Genomic DNA, 20,293 nt, shown 5'->3' on the forward strand with positions numbered 1-20,293 from the left:
AGCATAAATGAACCTTTTTTGTTTTGCAAAAACATAAGTAGTTCTGTGTGTCTGAGTTTGTTTCATTTGTATGATAGAAATAATCCTATAAAGTTATTAAAGGATTTCTATTATGGAAAATGTCTCAAGGGTGCACAGTGAAATGAACAACAAAATACATTATATTCCTTGTATTTATTTCAGTACATAACTGTGAATACATACAGTATAATGGCTAGAAATATATAGTAAAAAGTTAACTGTCCATGTCAATTTATGCAGGCTTTAAACAAAATGATCAAACCAAGACAAACTAGACAAAAAAAAATGTTTTAGCTCTATATACAATTTGGGCAAACAATTTGGTGGTTTGAGTCAGTAGATATACAATGGCAGCTCAGTTATCTTTCTCACTGACTTGACAATTCATTAATTATAATTTATTATAATGCAAAAGCGGCAAAACCTGTGTCTTACGGGGCGCCCTGGTTGCTTAACAGGAGAAGGCTAAGTCATTGTCGCAGCGGACCCGGGTTCGACTCCGGCCCGGGCCATTTACTGCGTGTCTTCTCTCCGTCTCTCTCCCCATTTCAACTCTGGCTAAACTTTCCATTAAAAAGGGAACAACACCAAAATAGATATAAATAACACAAACAAAATAATATCACAAACAATCTGTATCTAAGGCTTAAAAAAATTAAAATGGTGTCAAAGTGTTTACATTAACCAGATCTACATATTAGTCCCTAGAGCAGGGTTTGATTTCATGTGAAGCTTTGTTAGCCTCAGCTCAGGATGGTGGCAATCCCTGCTAGTATCACTGGCACTAATAATTGGCTATACTATCGAAATTAATGAATAATATCAACACATTACTGTTCTATTGAGTAAGCCTTTGTTAACAATCGACCAGATTTTGGGACACCCATCTACACCTTTGTAACAGTCTATACGAACTATAGTCTAACAGAAAGCAAACCCTAATGTGTGGTTCTCTTGAGTGAGTTGCTGCTTCCGTCGCCACAATCTGAAATGTAAAAGACGACCAAGGGATTAGAATATATAGAAGGCATGCACTTTTCACCAATGGGTATTTTCCGCTCACATGCAGAACTGATATGTCAACTTTCATGTCACTTGGAAAAGCCTTTTAAGAGGCTGGTTGCTATGGTTACCGCAGTAGTCTTTGCCACTGGGCCTTGTTGTTTGACAGACACAGCAATGTTAAATGAACCAAATGGCTAAAAGCATTAGCTCCCTCTATTTTTTTATTTTCAATTGTTTACAGTGAAAAGTCCCCACTTTATTTTACATTTTTGCATATATAAATCTTATAATTAAGACAGAAAAAAAATTGTTATATTAAGTAGGGCCTTAATAAATATAGGCTATTCAATCATTTAAAAAAGGGTTAGGGTTAATTTTTTCCATAATACAATCCTACATGTCATCACATCACAATTGGAGCACTTCTAGTTCTAATGTTCGGATGGGTATGAAAATATCCCCGCTGAATCACCAGTAAAAATGTTTTTCTCCAAATATCTTATTAAAGTCAAAACTAGAGGTGGAGCAAGATGTGGGGGCAAGTATTGACATACTAATATTGGACTGACCTCAGTTTTCATTTGTCCTTTGTAAATGAGGTTGTAGTCAAATTCTTCGTGCTCTCACTTCTTCCTGATTTTGCCTGAAAGGAGAAACAAATAGATTTTTATAATGAAAGATGAAAATCATTTCATGGTCCTCTGGATTAGATAGAAACTTACCATGATGATCTTTATCATTTCTTCTCTGACCTGTTACAAATAAATAAATAAAAATAGATTGCTTTAGAAGTTGAGCAGATGGTAAAATGTTATCAACATTATTAGTAGCAACATTTCTGGGCCAAATATATATATATATTTTTTGCAAGATCCCCAGAAATCAAACCCATACCGCCCATGGAACAGGTCAAACTCAACATTTGAGCCGTTCTAAATATTTACCCGCTTATGAAAACCGGACTTTCGAGAGATTTTAAATGAAACAATGGATATACAGAGTTGACACTGTAGGAGCATGATGGACGAGTGCCCATGATAAAATGACACACTTACCTTCTGCTCTGCAATACACCCTGTTATCAAAAGGAAAAGGCCCTGCAAGAAAAGAAGTAACAGTTGATTTTATACAGATATTTTAGTTATAAACAAATACTGTATACCATAGTTAGTGTATATGTGTCTGAGCATTTAACTTCTGAATCACATACAGTACATAATTCACCTGCCACAACTGTTTGTGTCCCATTTTTTTTTTTACCAATGCAAAAAGTATTCTGGAGTTCATCCAAGGAAATAAAAAGTACAATAAGGGTGATTTAGAGAATAGAGGTTCTGGATTAGTGTGTAAATATGTGCCTTCCACAGAATAGTGGCCCAATTTTACATTTTAAGAAATATATATTTAACCATGATGTGATATTTTCCTTACTTTAGGTGTTAGTCGCCTAACCAGACCTTTGTGCCTGGGTATGGTTGGATCAGATATTACAAATTCTGTATGATAACGGTTGGCTATCAGAAGTTCATGTAGTCAGATTTAGTCACTGTGTATCATTTGGTGTATAAAGCAATGTATACTTAACTGGATTGCTCAAATCCAATATGCTGATATTGACTGTAATGAGCTGTTCAGGTACATACAGTTTCTTTTTCACCATTATAAAATTCTGTGTTTTCACTTTCAAATTACCTGAAATGAGTTAAGGATGGTGAAACTGTACTCAGCAACAGTATACATGGTGGTGCCATGTTTCACTATGAATAGAGCGAAGCCAAAAATCCATGTTACTCCAAAAACGGGCGTAAGAAAAACCACCACTTTAATGATGCTTTTGGCTGTCTCCTTGTCATCGGCCTTACTCTGATCAGGGACAGAGGACTTCACCAGGGTGAGAATGACGACAATCATGGCAAAGAGATTTGTCAAAATAACCGTTCCCACGGGGAGGATGAAAGCATGCATGGAACCCTCCAAGACTCTATCATAAACTAGCCAGCAGGTCTTGACATTATAGTACCGCGTCTTCGTGTATTCGCAGTAGATATAGCTGCATCCCACTATCAGGAGTGGGCAAACATAGCCTAGGATGCTGGAGAGGAACATGAAGACCTTTTTCCTCAGCGGGCTGAAGACAAAGATGAGCTGGTGCATGAGCATGATACTCAGGCACATCATCCAGCTGAACGCGGCTAAGTAAAAGAGGTGTTTGCAAATGGTCAAAACTAGGCACCAGGTACCAGAGAGATCTTTAGGAGAGGTGGAAGCCAAGAAACTGCAGTCCGCGAGCAAGATGAACACGGAAATGTTCACCAGGGCCGTGTGACGGAAAAGTGAAAGGTTGGACTTGACCACAGCCGACCACACTAGATACTCAACGATGAGAAGGATCAGCAAGGAGAAGATGGACACACCCAGGCCCACATTGGTTATCATATCAAGCGCTGGATCAGATACACCACTCTTAGACATGAGGACAGAGAAAGAAGTCAGGTGGTTGCACTCACAGACTGTGCCGTTACCATGCCCGATTTTGACAACGCAACCTTCTTTCGACCAGTCGCTCGTGTTGGTGTTCCAGAAGACGCAGAGAGGTGTAGCAGAGTCCTGCTGCTCAATGGGGAAAGCCATTTCAATTTCTACAGACGAACCATTGTTGTCTAGAGTGGCCGATATCAAGAGGTCCGTTCGCTCAGTGTTGGGGAATCCGTTTTTTAATTTTTGCATCAGATTCTTCACAGCGACAGTTTTCATTGTTCCGTTGGTCTTGTTTAGATTCACGCCAATGCCAAATACGGTCACATTACATTCCCTACTTGAGCAGAATTTGAGCTCCAAGTTTTGAGTCTGCAATCCAGTGCTGGTGTTGATCTTGATATTCTTCACCAGACCCTCCACAGACTGAAGGTAATTTGCTGACATATTTTGAATAGAAGTATCGTCACCATTGCTATCCCATGTCTGGTTCAACATATTGCTTGCTGCACCAACAAAAGTCTGAAACAGAAGAATGAAAAAAACAAGGCAATTGTTGATGCTGATCCGGTCATAATTTTACAAATCAGTATCGGCCAAAATGAAGCAAATCTAAAACATCTGGAACAACCCACGTAGCTTTGGATATTGTGTTAAGAATATTTGCTTCTATCTGACTTTTTCAAGGTGAAGCCTTAACCTTAAAACTCAAAACTCCACATGTATTCCATAAAAAGGTAATATTAATTAGATAGGGCTTACATCCAAGACTCCCTCTGTCAACTCAATAGTTTTTGATGCATTCGCCATCAAAGAAAGGATGTTAATGGAAGCGTTAACGTCAGCCGCATTGTTCTGATATGGAGAAGAATATGTTTCAGAGCTCTTTTGAAGTCTTTCAAATATGTTCTTGGCCACCTCTTGGGTAGCCCCTAGTCCCTTCTGGAAGTTCTAGAAACAAAACAAAAAGAAAAAGTATCTCCAGCAAACAGAAAACAGAAAAGAAGATATTCACTGATTTTGAAAAAAAAAGTGATTTTGACATCAATCGTTCTCCAGAATCTTAGAAAAGGTTAAACAATTTTTTAAATAAAAAAATCAGTAGTAAGGCAGCACTCACATCTGCAGCATTTACAATATCATTGAGCTCTTTGTTGACGCAGAAAAATAAAACTTTCTGCCAGGAAGTGCCATCACAAGTGCGTGACTTATAGCCAGTCGTGCCCTCTGCACATGTTCTGTTAATCACTGTATCTCCAGATGGGGTTTTTGGCCAGATATCTTCCTTTATACTTTCCCTTTTGCAAAAACTTTCACCATCTCAGAGAAAAATAAAGGGAAATCATTAGCTGATGCAAGAGACAATGCAAATCGATGTAATTATGAACAAAGAAACACATCATCTCAAAACTTGAGTCTACCAGGCTTATACTGAGTTGATAATAAGGCAAGTTAATCTTCAAAGTCAAAAGAATTCAGATAAAAAAAAAAATCAGTTACCATAAATTACTGGGATTTCCACAGAGGCCGATTTGTTTTGTCCCATCTCGTTTTTAAAGGTGACGTTAACAGATTGTGGTTTGGGATTTTTCACGCAAAAGACATCAACTTTGAACTTGTACAGCAGGTTTTTTCCGTCAGCTGTAAAGAAAGATGATGCTGTTAGCTTGCATTAATGTTATCAATAAAAGCTATAGTGCGTAACTTCTGTTGCCCCAATGAGGAATTATGAGGTATCTTAACTACACTGTTGACACATGAGGTAAGCCTTCGGTGATCGCGCATTGATTTAATACCTTCTCCTGTAGACGTCCAGGCTTTTTCTTAGCAGTATAATCAATAACTGAAACATGTTCTTGGACGCTTCTTGAGACTTTTTTGAGCTCCTACGCTAGAGTAAATGCTGACAGAAATACAGAGAGAGTTTTCGGGAGCTGATAAGTTCAATCAAATGTGTGTCAACTTGTTTGGCGATGGCCTGAATGTAACCCGACAATCATTTATATGAAAAAAGTTATGCACTATAGCTTTAAACTAGTGCTCCATGCTGTAGCTTACAAAAAAGAAAAAAGTATAGATATATCAAAGAAAAACTGATTGGTCTTACGTGTTCCTTCTGATGAATGTGCACTGTTAAAGGTAACGTTATAGTTCTCTGTACTCTTTAAAATGGTAGCAGTGACCACGATGCTGACTTTTTTAGGGCTAGGCTTTATTGAACAGTCGGCAGTGAGAGGGTCGATCGTCAGGCTGATATCATCAGGTAGGAGCGCCACCTCCAGTTCTGTTTTGGCTGTGTGCCTGATTGAGCCCTTGGTGAATCCACACACGTATGTGCCTGCAGGGAACATGTGAGCAAATTCACACTACGGCTTGAATGGGCTTGATATGACTTTTTCTTTCAAAAATGACTCAGATCAAGTTTCATCAAACAGATTTGACTCAAAAACACACTCAAGTAATGTGGTATACAACTGACTGGTATTGGTTGAAGAAGCAAACCATGCATTTCAATTCCTAATGTTGGGCACAGATGTATTATCAGCAAAAGGGTCTTAAAAATATCAAAATAAAAATAGGCATTCTGTGGGGTAAATTGTCCCCTGTGGTTGATATATTTATGATATATATTATTAAATTTGACATTGTTTTTTAATACTGATATATCAATGTGTAAGCAGCATTGTACTGTAGCTGGTCGAGGTGGAGCGTGTTTTAACTACTTCATATAAAGTTAAATAAATCTGAGGGCGTGACCAATGGGGTAGGAAACAAGAAGAAAAACATAGGCAAAGTTTTGTGGCACAAATCTGTGTTCATTTTCAAATGTTTAAAGATCTCCTATTATACTACTTTTCTGGTCTTAATTTCTTGTTAAAAACTGCCATAGAGCAACCTGACACGAATCACATCACAAAAAACCATGTAGATTTTCGGGAAACTCTTCCTCTCATCTGAGCGAGCACAGCAGTCTGCTCCACACTAGGCTTTGTGCTTCTCTGTCAAAAAGTATCATAGGTCCTCTTTAAATGTTTAAATTCTTTTAAATTCTAAACTTTTGATCTTGAAACTGTTTTTTAAATGGAATCATCTGAGAAGTTCAGACGGGACATTTCTCTTTTGTGTCACTTTTTTCAACTCACATAGTAAAGTAAACTTTGATTTAGTGCCGTAATTCTGGTCATTGCCATCCAATTGTGCTGATGGCAAACGACGGCAGGCTTGTCAATACACAGCCGACAGTGCCATGCACATTCTGTACATTACATCACTGTGATTCAAATTGCAGCACAAAGTGAATAACGTGCGACATCGCAGGGTAACAGAGAGAGTACTCAATTCACAGATGAGACTTAGCAACGGCTCAAAAGGTCCACAATGACAATGTCTTTAATTTGGATTGATAAATATTCCTAACCCTTTTTAGAATATTACTTTAAGGCAACTTACTTCCCGAAATACATATTCAGAAGGATTTGGGTTTACAGGGGCTTTAATATAAGAATGAACGTGTTGAATGTGCACTTGCCTGACCAGATGCCTGTCACCCCGTGGAGTTCAATTGCAACACAAGAGCTATTTTCCGGGTTGGAGCAGGGAGGGTGCAGTTTCACCACACTACCTTCTTTGAGCTCAAAGCTCTCCTTCTTCAATGAGTAAAAGGTCCAGGCGGCGCTGTCCGTTGCTTCATCAAACAGGCATTTCAATACCGGAGCGGACTGGTAGCACACTTTAGTATTTGGAGATATGGTGACCAAACCTGTGTGAAGACGGCAATATAAACACATGTCAAGTCCCTAGTCATCGGCCTATCCAAAGCTTTGCTCAGCGGAGCGACACCTAAACTCCTTCATGTTCCATCGCCATGATGCATGCTCAACTCAGTGGACAATTGCTAATGACTTTGGTGTTTGCTGAATAGTGAAAATGTACCCTCCAAAACTGGAAAATGAATTGATTATCAAAAATATAGCAGTGGATATACAGTACATTGTTGGGGACAAATAGTCATTATCTATCTTTTAACTTTTAACTATATATGCTATAGCACCACCAGTCCGATGAAATCTTTCTATTTAGTCAAATTCACATAATACCTCTCTTAATTTGCCATGCAGATTTTTAGGAAGTTATCTCAGCACATTTATGCTTTTAAATGGAAAAAAATAATGATTTTTTTTTATATAATAACCACCATCTTAGCAAAATGTAGAACTCCAAAATCATCAGTCTATTGTTTGTTTGGAGTGGTTTTTACACACATTAGTCAGCATAAGATTTCAGGTCATTCAAATTAACTTGCGATTAACTTTTGTTGTACTGGAATATGCTGTGCTGACCCGAACCACACCGCTCAGTGGAAACGAGGCATTAGAACATTAATGTTATCTAAATGAATAACAATAAACAGCAGCACTTTTTTACTGACCCAAAGTGTCGAGCAGAACCGTAGCGCCTGTAATGTCTTTTTCCAGCTTCGTCACTACTTCCTGAAGTTTAGAGGTGGTAAATTTGACGTTGAATTCTGCCTCAAATAGAGCTGGGTCGGCGCTTAGGATTTGGAGAGGATTGATGAGAGATGATTAGTCAGTGAGACAGAATGTGAGAACATGAGATTTGCAACTGAAATGCTTACAACCAAGGTGTGACAGCGGCCATGCTGTGGCTTCCTGATTACAGTTTAAATGCATGTTTCAATGCTCTGTTTTCATTTATTTAACATTCAATGCAGGTGAATAAGGTAACATTTTTTACTTATGGATTACTAGTTGATTGCTTACATTAAAACATTATTTTTTATATGATTTTTTTTCAGGAATGTTTGAATAAATATGCAAATTTGACAATATGAAACGTATTATTTGTAAAGTTGCATCTGTTTAGAAAAAAAACTCTCGATTTTGGACAAGGTCAGAGTAAAAATCTGCATTGCGTTTTTTTTACAACATAATTAGTGTCCAAATCTTTTACGGATTTTGGATACAGCCCAAAAAACATTATGTACAGGTCTTGAAAATTGATTTTCAGCATGTTTTCATGAGGAAAATGTTTCGTAAATTAGACAATTTATTTTAGAAATGCAAATCTACACATAATTAGATATTTTGCCAAATTTGTAATACAGAAAATAATAGTTTTAATGGAAGTAATCAACTGGCAAAGTTTCATGATTGAATTTTACAAGATAAAAATTCGACCCTATTCACCTTTCATGTCTCGCCTTAACAGGCTTTAGGTAAGTCACATTTTTGTTATTGTTGGCCAACATGATGGAGTAGAAGGTTATTAAACCAAAGAAAGGTCTTTGCCTCCATGATTTTCTAATGGCCCCCCATCAAATGTTTAAGGTAACAACTAGTTATAGGTGCTGTCACATCTTTCAGTTTAGCCAAAAAGGAAATTACGTAAATGTCTTTGCAAAGTACAATACCTCGAATCGGTTACATTCAGAGACTGAAAGCCATTCAGTTTTCCAAAGGCACCTTGGAGCTTTGAAAAGAAAGTGCATTTGTTAATTTAAAGTCATGTATTACAGTGGCAACACCTTTATGAATATGTTTGATAAAATATGTAATTAAAGATGTTTAAATGTGTGATGGAAGAGAGATATACCTGATAATCTATCCCTTTATTAGATGTAACTGATCCATTGATGCGAACTGTGTTGATTGATAACATTAGCGTTAGTTCAATTTCTGTTAATATACACACTTGTCAAGGACAGGTATAAAACCCAGGGTAACTTTATAATAATAAGGTACAACATTTTAGTAACTACTACATAGTTATGCATTACTTACTAGTTTTTTTTAGTAACTACTACTTAGTTATGCATTACCTACTACTTAGTTAATCAGTAACTACACCAAGATAGTAACTACTATATAGTTATTCAGAACCTGCTACATAGTATTTGAAAAAATATCTGACTGGGATTCAATCACTATCGATTAGTTACTGATACACAGACTTGGAGTTAATGTTTTTGTGAAATATTAGGTTAGGTAGTTAAAAAAAAATCTTTAAAAAACCTATGTAGTAGGTAATGCATAACTATATAGTTACTGTTGTGTACCTCATTGTAAAGTGTTACCAAACCCAGAACAACAACCCAGTGGTATGCAGGAACACACCTCTGATTTGCAAAATAATAATGGATGAAAAAACAGGACGAATAAGAAGTGTGTCATGCGTCTGGACTGTTACCTTTAATCTTTTTAATGCAGAGTTGCGTGAAGTTTGACACATTTTTTTTGCACTCAGTATCACTGCAACATGATGAATGATTGTAGCACACATCGTTGCTCCAAGTGTACCCGTCAGAGCAGCTGCAGTTGGTTTTTTCTCCGACAACCCAGCACTCTAGAAAAAGAAGCCAACTTGTCAAATCCCTAAAGCCCCAGAAAGCTTGATTTCAAATCTTAAAAAAAATAAGAAGACAAAAGTACTTCTCTGTGTTACATTTAATATAATGTTAAATGAGCTTTTACCTGGGTGAATGTAGCATGTTTAGAGTGTGCCAAAAAGGCTGTATAGTTCGATCTTGATGGAATTTGAATGTGTGCCCAACACCTACTACAAGCCTTTACACAATCCCTGATAACTGCAGGAGGAGCTGTGTTTCATGCGCCCTACCTCCATCCACCCCCCCCCCCCCCCGCGCGACCCCACGCATTTCATTCTAGAAGAACAATTTAAAAAACAACCAAAGAAAGACAAATGTGCTCTACGATACCTGCCGTTATCTCGGTGTCTGTGACGTCAATTTTGCGATCAGTTTCGTTCACAATCACAACAGTTATTGTCTTCATAATGGACAGCACTTTCTTGTTTTCCAGCGTGGCATTACTGTCCAACATAATCTCTGATGAGAAGAGGTTTCCTGTAACAACATGAGATATTGCCTTGAGTCAGAGTGGTTAGTCTATGTGTGTGTATGAATGCTTATCCATGATTTCATGGCAAGAATATGAAACAAACCCATAGAAGTCAGGATGGAAGACTTTGCATGAATATATATCTGCCCTGATGAAGTTACAACACAATAATCACTAAATTGTATTTGTTTATGTTCTATTTGACATAACTAAAACATAGCTAATCTGCAAACATATGCAATAGTACATAGACCGCAGAGTGAACATTTTTGTTCTCATCCTATAAGATAAATTGTTAACATTCTGTGGTTACACATATGTGAGCCAAAGACACATTTCCACCCTTGTGGACAAAAAAGATCTACAAGTTTTCTATTATATTCTTTTGTATTCTATTCGATCTATCTTTCAGTGCATAGTAGGTCTTTCAGTGTAAAGGCCCGGTTACATCAGAAAAGGGTGCAGCAAAATGAATCGGAATGTCTTTGCATAACCTAAATAGCAACCTAAATGCTAACCTGCCTGCCAGCTGAAGTAAATCTCAATGCACTATTTTCTCTATACTGCACTGTTTTCTCTCACTCACATTTCACTTTCGCTAATGTACGCCATGTTCTAAAATAAAAAATGTGTTGAAGAAAGGGAAGACAACCAGGCTTAGCTCATTCTCTGATGGGGCAATATTAAAAATAATTGAATGTTGATTCAAAACATGTGTTTGCAGGTCTCATAACATAAGGGCCTGCAAACCATTGTTCAGTAGTGGGAGAGTTTTTACTTCTACGGCGGAGGTTTTAAAAATGTATTGGAGCACCAGAGCTGATAAGATACGAGAGCTTCCTCTTTTTAGGACTCTCTGGTTCTCTGTCCCCTGAGAGGTCAGCACTAGAAATACAGCTTGGCACTGGACACTATTGTACATTTATGGGTCACAAAATTGCACTCTTAAAAAATGTGCATGGATTGACTTGCCCCCACCCCCCCACATGAAGGAAACCGCTAATTGTGTCAAAATGACTGGTGGGACCGTGTCTTTCATACTGGTCCAATTTGTGGATGTTTTCTCAGGTGTTTTACTGAAGACTTACCTACTGCAATGACCTGTAAGGGCAAGAACAGACGCACAGAATTAGTCTATCTGTCTTAAGGTGTAAATTAGTACCACGTCAAATTTAAATATATAATCTTGTTTCTTTTCAGCATGCCAGACATGGATATACAACCAATGAAGCATTATATATTTGGTCACTTAAATATTTAGTCAGTGTTACATGTTTATAAACGGTTTTATTCACTAACACACGAGAATGTACAAATGAAATTCATGTAAGAATTGAATCAATATTCAAAAATAATACATTCAACGGAGGGTTATGTTTACCTGATAGTAGAGGTACGCCGCAATCAGACACATAAATAGCCTGGAACGCATTCTTACTCTGATGAAAACAAACATAGAAGACGAATTAAGAGAAGCAGCAATGAAGGAGCAAAGAGAACATGCTTACAAACACACGGCACACACACACACACACACACACACACACACACACACACACACACACACACACACACACACACACACACACACACACACACACACACACACACACACACACACACACACACACACACACACACACACACACACACAGAAACAATCCCTAAAAAAACACACCCTCCGTTGCAGGGGTGTAATGCTGGGTAAATGCATGGATTCCGTTGCAGGGGTGTAATGCTGGGTAAATGCATGGATATGAATGTATCTACCTCCCAAAACTGAAAAGGTGTTTGTGTACTTTGCCTTCAAGCTGCCACTGACATTTGCTTAACAAATGTAAAAATAAACGAGACTTCCTCTGCCGTAAATAAAACAAAAACATTCTATGTCACTGACTCGAATGCTTCAGACAGACATGACAGAGGTTCAGGACAAAAATAGCAATGAAATAAGTTGAAACATGGACACACTAGAATACTAAAAAAAATAAAGATAAAATCTTTGGATTATGATGTTTACTCTGAAGACCATCCGTGTTCCTTGTGACCGCCTGACCTTACAATAAGGAAGAGGAAAATATCTGGCCCTTTAGCAACTAAATATTCCACAATATTATCAATTATGTTATACCAAAATAGTTAAAAGCTATAAAATCACTTAAACTAGTAAAGTGCTCAAATTTACAATGGCTTTCTAAATTAATTGAAGGCTTGTCAATGTCCCTTAAAAAACTTGCCGATGATGTCACAGTTGCTTTTTCCATATTATTCTGTATTTGTCTTCTTTTTTATATTATAGTTTTTATGTTTTAACATGATATGCTGGGAAATTCATATAATACTAATAGATATTAATATATCAAGTATAATATATTGTATGTGAATACAGCTTAGTGCCTTTAAAAAGCCATACAAACTTTTACGAAGTCATAACAATTTTTTATAGCTCATGCAATCTACATTTTGCAATGCAAATCCTACCTCTCATGAAGCATTCCATATAAAATCGTCTTTATGCCATATTGTTTTAACATTACATTTGACTTAATAGCATCAGTCAGTCTAACAGTGATAGTGCATCTTAACATTTATAACATGTTTATCCTCAAGCTTTTACTGTAAGACACTCCTGTCAGCGGCCATCTCTGAAGCCTGTGTTTCAGCTTGCCAGACTTGTTTGCATCACTTTGAATTTGGACTATTAATACTTCCATAACAGCAAGTTGGTGGTTTTTCCTGCCTCTCGTAACAGTGCACTGATCATATTTGCCCACAGAAGTTCACAACCACCTCATTTTCTTGCTGCCCGGGTCTTAATTCTTTCGCCACTGTTACACTGTGCAACACTGGACCAACAGTTTCCACATTCAGCACATCCAAGGCAAATATGAGTCAGAAATGTATACTTGCAAGCTCTCTCAGGTATCACACACCTACATACATACTGTACATTAACCTGTAAGGATTGAAACCAATACTAACATCTGTGCGTTGGCCATACTATTTATTATAAAACAACCCAATAATAATAGTAATTAAATAATTTTTGAAACCTACAATGTCCATTGTTGTTGAGACCTTCAAATGTGTTGATGACCCGACAGTTTAAAACAAAACGAAACATTATACGCTTCCCAAACTCCACAGCATTCAGAGTTCCAAGCACAGAATTTATATGTATTTCTGGGGTTTAAATCTGAAGCGCTTTCGTCATTCAAATGATCTCAATGCCCGAAGATAGATATAATTAATCTTACATTACCATTCAATTGGGTTGTTTTTTTCCCCCATGGATAAAACCTTTTCCCTGTACAACTTTGTATTGTAGACCCCAATTCATCCCTTAGATTACTTGCAGCTAGTCCCTTATTCAAGTACAAGTGCATCTCAAAAAGTTGATATTTTTTCTGTAATTTAATTCAAAGAGAAACTTTCATTCTAGATTCTAGAAATTAATCTAGAATAAACATACTTTTCAGAAGGTCGACATTTCTGTATTATAAATCCTTTTTTTGGTTTTATGTAATATTCTAATGTTTTGAGATACCGGATTTTTTTTTATCCCATGAGCTGTAAGCCGTAGTCGTTATAATTAAAACAAAAGAAAGGCCTAATATATTTAACTTTGTGTGATGAATTTGGAACCTATGAAAGTTTCACTTTTTGAATGGACCTTTTCCATGATATTCTATTTTTTTGTGATGCACCTGTAAGTAGAACAATTCTCAATGCAGTACACCTTATTAACATAGTGCATTTGCTCTCTGTGTCTCTGGCCCTTGAAGGAATAGCAGAGAAATCTTTAGACTACTTGGGTTTTTGACTTTGAAAGGCTGATTATAGAGAGGGATCTGGATTTAAACAAGACACACTCAGTTCACACTTAATGGAGGAAGTTATGGGAATGTTTTTTACAATATTTTACACTTATGCATCTTTTTATATATATTCTATTTACACTAATACCTTGAAACACAATAATAAGAGCTCTTACCTTGGCTTTGCACTAAGCTTCACACAAAAAGCAGATTAACCCGTCAAGCGCGCTGCAATCAGAAATAGGACAGCCATCTGTTCTCCATATCAGAGTCAATGTCATCGAGCACATCTATTAGAAAGACTGTGTTGAGGGCTGGGTGTGTATGTTTGTGTGTGTGTGTTGAGGATCATATCTGTCTATTTGCATGGGAGACATTTCAGCTGGACTGACTGGCATACACACAGAGCCTGCCAGCTTTCCATAGATATTTGTTTAGCAAATTTAGTGTTCTCCTTCTAGAAGTCACATGACAGCAGAACCATCTGAGGAGACCAGCTCAGTTTGTGCAGTTTTTGTCTGTGAGTCATCCAACCTTGATTATTCCAAAGATGCTTATTCCCTACATCTTTAAACACAAGGTTTGCCAATCCAGCAATGAGCGTTTGATCTTACGAAATAAGTGGGGTCATCAACAAATAGCCAATTACGTGCCACATACGGTAGACAGACCAATGTAAGGCTTTTTGTCAGAGGCTGAAGGTGCCATCTACTCAGGTACTATGCTTCAGTACACATTTGAGGTACTCTACTTGAGTTTTTTTATACTATGTTAATTGATATTTTCACTCCCCTACATTTCAATAGATAAAATTATGTTTTTTTTTCTCAGTTAGTTGTTGTTAATTCACATACCACCGTAAATTGAACCTCCCAACAGTATATTAAATTAGTCAAATTAGCTCTCCCATACTATCACTAACAACAATCCAATAGTATGCTATGCAATGTTATAAGTTGGCTGCAAAGTGAATCCTTCTATAATTACATTTTTTTTAACTTAAATGTGGAGTCAGCGATTCTGGAGAATGCTTGTTGTCAAAATGTGTCATAAAACACTAGATTTTAATTCGCCGCACAAACAGTACAGAGAGGTAGCTGTTGTCAGGACATATTCACTGATGTTGACCAAATGTGATTATTTTTTTTGTTGGCATTTTTATGCTTTATTGATAGTGTAGAGACAGAGGTGAAATGGGGCAGAGAGGGGAGTGACATGCAGAGAACGACCGCGGGCTGGAATCGAACCCGGGTCCGCTGCTGGCCAAGGCCCATGGGGGGGACGCCCTACCAACTGAGCTAAGGGCGCCCCCTCCAAATGTGATTTTGACAAGAACAAGTGTCGCTGACAATAACTTTTAAATGGGATAGAATGCACAATTTCTACTCTTTTAAAAAGATGTGATTACTTAACCACAGTTTATGATGACACACAGACCACTGTGGGGTGGTTGCAGCATACAGCATCATCAGGAATAATTACCACACAATCAACCATTGAAACAATACATGCTAAAGTATTTTTCAAAACCAAAAATATAAACCACTTTCTGCTTTAGGGGACAAAACCCAAGCACAGGGGGCGCCCTTAGCTCAGTTGGTAGGGCGTCCCCCCATGGGCCTCGGCCAGCAGCGGACCCGGGTTCGATTCCAGCCCGCGGTCGTTCTCTGCATGTCACTCCCCTCTCTGCCCCATTTCAACTCTGTCTCTACACTATCAATAAAGCATAAAAATGACAAAAAAACATCTTAAAAGAAAAAAAACCCAAGCACGGCCAAAACAAGCAAACTCTTGCAAACTCTGCTCTTTGCATTTTGTCATGGCCTCCTTGCTGATTTGAATGTCTTATTCAAGTCACGCCACATGTCAAGGTCAGACAGAGGAACGTTTCTGAGGGGCTGTGAACTTGACTGTAGATGCATTTAACTTTCTCATCTACTTTTTATGTTACTACTTTTTAATTTTTTATTAAAACTGACATGTTGGGTATTTGCAAAGCAGCAAGGGCGTCCATCCAAAAAATAAAGAATAAAATAAACGCCATGACATCTCTTAAAACATATCTTTAAGTAGATTTATCAGGCCATATGGAGACCGTGAGCCTAGCTGTTATTACGTAAGTTCTTCCTAGAAATTTATTTCAGTCAGCCTTTGTTTTTGGATTTAATGTTTGTGGCTTGTTGACCTAGTAGCACGGTTGAATCGCAATAGGAAATCAGCCAATGCAAATCTCTCCACTGCCTTCTACGGACATGTACCACACAAATAAACCACAGGCTGAATGGGACAGCTACAGTCAGGGTGTTGTGACTGGGCCGGCCCAGTCTACTGAACAATGTTTGGTTTGAGAGAGCAGAAACGCAATAAATCAAAATGTATATTCATGCAGATGAGTGTGTCTTTTAGTGTGAAGTAGCCGTCGTGATGAAGCTCCCAAAACATTTTGACAAACATGTAATGGGAACTTGAATGCTGTTGGATTGCATGTTCCAAAACCTTTCCCTTGCAAACAATCCTGTTAATCAATTTCACGTATGAATGTTAAAATACAGTGACATACTCAGATTTGTAATACTATAAATAAGGCCTTAGAAAGATTTCAACCACATCTCAATTCTGAACAGATACTAATAGCACAGTCTGTAACTCTGTCTGATAACACAACAGATGGAGCCGGATGGGTTCTGTAAAGCAGACCTGAACCCCAAAGAGAATCTATGGGCAATTGTTCCAAAAGAGGAAGATGAGACACACCAGACCCAACAATACAGACCAGCTGAAGGCCGCTATCAAAGCAACCCGGGCTTCAATAACACCTCAGCAGTGCCACAGGCGGATAGCCTCCATGCCAAGCTGCATTACTGCAATAATTCATGCAAAATAAGATCTCCGGCCGAGTATTGAGTACATAATAAAATGTAATATAAATGAACATAATTTTCAGATGATCGTCATTTATATTTATATTTCATTGGTCTCATGTGCTATCTAATATTCTGATATGCTGGATTTTCACTTAGTGTGTAATGAATACTGCATATCAAAGTTTTACTCACCGAATCAAATTACAGAAAAAAATGCTTTTCTATGATATTCTAATTGTTTGAGATGCACCATGTTGTATCACAAAATCAAGACATCATTTTTTCTTTTCAAATAGAAAAAACAATACTGCAGTCGCAACATGCACAATATACAAAACATGCAACGAAACAACATGTAAATGCCGTGTGAGAAACTACATGAAGAACTACATCAAATGCAGAAACCTGTTTGAAAAACACTGGAGCCTGTTGTGTCATGGAAAGATCATGACAATGATAAGAGTGTGCCCGTCGGTTGCTTTACATAAGTGTAATGAATGCCAATGAACTTATTTGCTACTTTCATTGGAGCTGCTTTGTATTTCTCTGCCAAGCTATAACAACTCCAGGCTGGATGACTTGACAAAGACATACAGCACGCCTGCAGAGTGTCTGCACACTTTTTGAGATCCACACAAGGAAGAACCTTTTTAGGACATCTACGGAAGAAAATTATAAAACATTTTACAAACGCATGGCCATCGATAAGTCTGGGTGCTGTTTACATTGATATAAATATTAATTTATATATTTATCCAATATTGGATGGTTGGAACAGATCTTGTTTTATCATATTTAAATATTATATAACTAGCCTGGTCCAACCAGACCATCATACTTCATTTCATTTGTACAGAGGTCTGGAACTGCTCTATTTAGCAAACGTTCACTCACTTGGAGGCGGGGGTCTGTTGAAGTTTAAAACTATTGGATCTGCCCAGTGCCACTCTGGATCAGCCAACCAATCGCATAACGTTTGGTCGTGACGTATGTCATGAGCCGGCTTCTGACGGTGCGTTCCAGTTGTACTGGGAACTCGGACATTTCCGACTTCACTACATATTGTAATCTATGGATCTACCGGTACCTGGCAACGGTAACTTGCTAGAGCCTAATGTTTAGTTATTTAGATGAGAAAGGTTGTAGGCGTCCATACTTTTGCGAGCAGATGCACTGGAACACAGACAGGTCGGAACTCGGAACTACCAAGTCGGAAATCTCCGAGTTCCGAGTATAAAGGAACGCAGCATTCAACTGAAACTGGAGCGCGACTTCGACGTCATCATTCTCAGCCATTCGCTCTGTTCGCTGATTGGACAGCCGGAAATTTTCCTCAGCTAGAAAACATGAATTCATCGCAGCCCCAGACTGACTACTGAAGGGAAAATTAAATTTGAGCGGAAGTAGGAAGGCGGGCGGAGCCAGGCTAACGTTAAACATTCTTAAAGTTGAAACTATTTTTTTTTAGTTTTACATATTTATTGCAAATAATTACATCAAAAGAAACCAATATATACAGATTTAAAACTTCAGCTCTCTTTCCTAAACTTATATCATAATACTGGCCACAATACAGGGTAGGAATTAAAGAGTGCATCATGTCAACATAATTAGCTATACTCAGATCTCTTTTTTTAAAGATATTTTTGATCTCAATGAAACTCACGGATAAATAAATTAAATAAACTGATAAGCACAGAGGACACTCCACAACAGAGTCCCTCACTCAGTCACTCAGAACTCTCATGAGTCTAGGCATCACTATGCATTGTATAAATATATAAAATATATATTTTTTTATAGTATATTAAGTTGTATGTATGTATGTATGTATAGTTCATAAATGGCAAATATAGTATCGCCAATTGTACAGAGAATATATGGATTAAGAGAAGCGAATATAATAAATATTTTTTTTTATTTAATAAATATATATATTTTTTTTACTATGGAAAAGGGGTAGGATGAAATAAGTGTATACTTCTTCCTGCTCCTTTTCAGGCATATCTCAGCAATACAGATAATTTGTTTTCTTTTATTTTTTTGTGAAAACATAATTTTTGTTTATTGTATTTCCATGCTTTTCATTTTGTTTTGTATGTTTGATATGTCTGAAATAAATTGAATCAAAATCAAAATCACATGTTAAGATTACATTGACAATAAGACTTGTTAACCTTAAATTCGGCCGTGTATCAGTATCAGTATTCTCAAAAGAGGTATTCAAACACTATATACTGACCCGTTCTTCTCAGATTTCAGCATTAAGAATGAAGCTCATTCATTCTCTTTCTATCAAGTGGCATTTGTTCTACACACTCACACATAGATGCACACGTGCCTGTCTGTGTGACTTTTAGAGATGTATTCCTGTTGCCAAGCATGCTTAAATAGCAAAAAAAAAGCTTCATATTAAATATGAGCTTTCGACATTTTTCACTGCGTTATTCCTGGCACTCCCATTACCTGCTTTGAATTATATTTGACTGATAGTCCTGTCCAGGTCAATTTATCATTGTGATCTGTAAATAAATTCACTGGTCTCTGATAGACAGTCTTCCCTTGTCTAACTGATTTGACTAGCAAAATAAACCAAACCAAACCAAACCCAGAGCCATTTTACATCTACTTTGTGGAAATTTAGTTGGTGGGATAATAACTCTATTACGCCCAAGTGTAATATAGTATACTAGAAACACACACACACACACACACACACACACACACACACACACACACACACACACACACACACACACACACACACACACACACGCACTGTTTTCTATGTAGAATGAGGACCATTTGTTTGATCATTTGTGTGGACCCACCATAGAAGTGACACATACATACATACACAACAACACATATATACTGGTTTCCATGGCGAAAAAGGACCAAGTTTTAGATCCTTTGTGGTCACCTACATTTCTAGAAGCAACACACACATATACAACCACACATATATATGGGTTTGTAAAGTTCAACTGCATGAATTTTACATAAACTCAATGTCCATTTACTCTGTAGATAAAACCCATTTTTGGTCAAAAACTATTGTGATCTAAACAAAAAATTATTAAAAGCAGTTTCTAGATCAATACAATGACTATGCTTTACATCCAAAATGAGATACAAAAAGACAAGACATTATTACATAGTGTTGTTGTGAGTAGTGCTTTCAATAAATACAACTTTCAAAATACTACCAATCAATTTTTTTGTTCAGTTT

The 20,293-nt window shown here is 37.3% G+C and overlaps 1 protein-coding gene across 1 annotated transcript; it reads right to left on the bottom strand.

Annotated features, from left to right (window-relative positions):
• Nucleotides 1-223: 223 nt before the first annotated feature.
• adgrf3b (adhesion G protein-coupled receptor F3b) lies at nt 224-11,811 on the bottom strand (the record flags this gene model as incomplete). The annotated part of the gene is made up of 17 exons (XM_080047493.1): nt 224-1,006; nt 1,596-1,669; nt 1,749-1,778; nt 2,082-2,123; nt 2,719-4,023; nt 4,264-4,452; nt 4,622-4,821; nt 5,002-5,142; nt 5,609-5,839; nt 7,031-7,261; nt 7,931-8,052; nt 8,933-8,991; nt 9,115-9,161; nt 9,709-9,864; nt 10,238-10,384; nt 11,468-11,480; nt 11,761-11,811. The coding sequence occupies 16 exons, from the start codon at nt 11,809-11,811 to the stop codon at nt 1,604-1,606; spliced, it is 3,030 nt and encodes a 1,009-aa protein (XP_079903619.1). The 3' UTR covers nt 224-1,006; nt 1,596-1,603.
• Nucleotides 11,812-20,293: the final 8,482 nt, after the last annotated feature.

Source organism: Ammodytes marinus, assembly GCF_949987685.1.
Source record: "Ammodytes marinus genome assembly, chromosome: 19".
NCBI classification, from domain to species: Eukaryota; Metazoa; Chordata; class Actinopteri; order Uranoscopiformes; family Ammodytidae; genus Ammodytes; species Ammodytes marinus.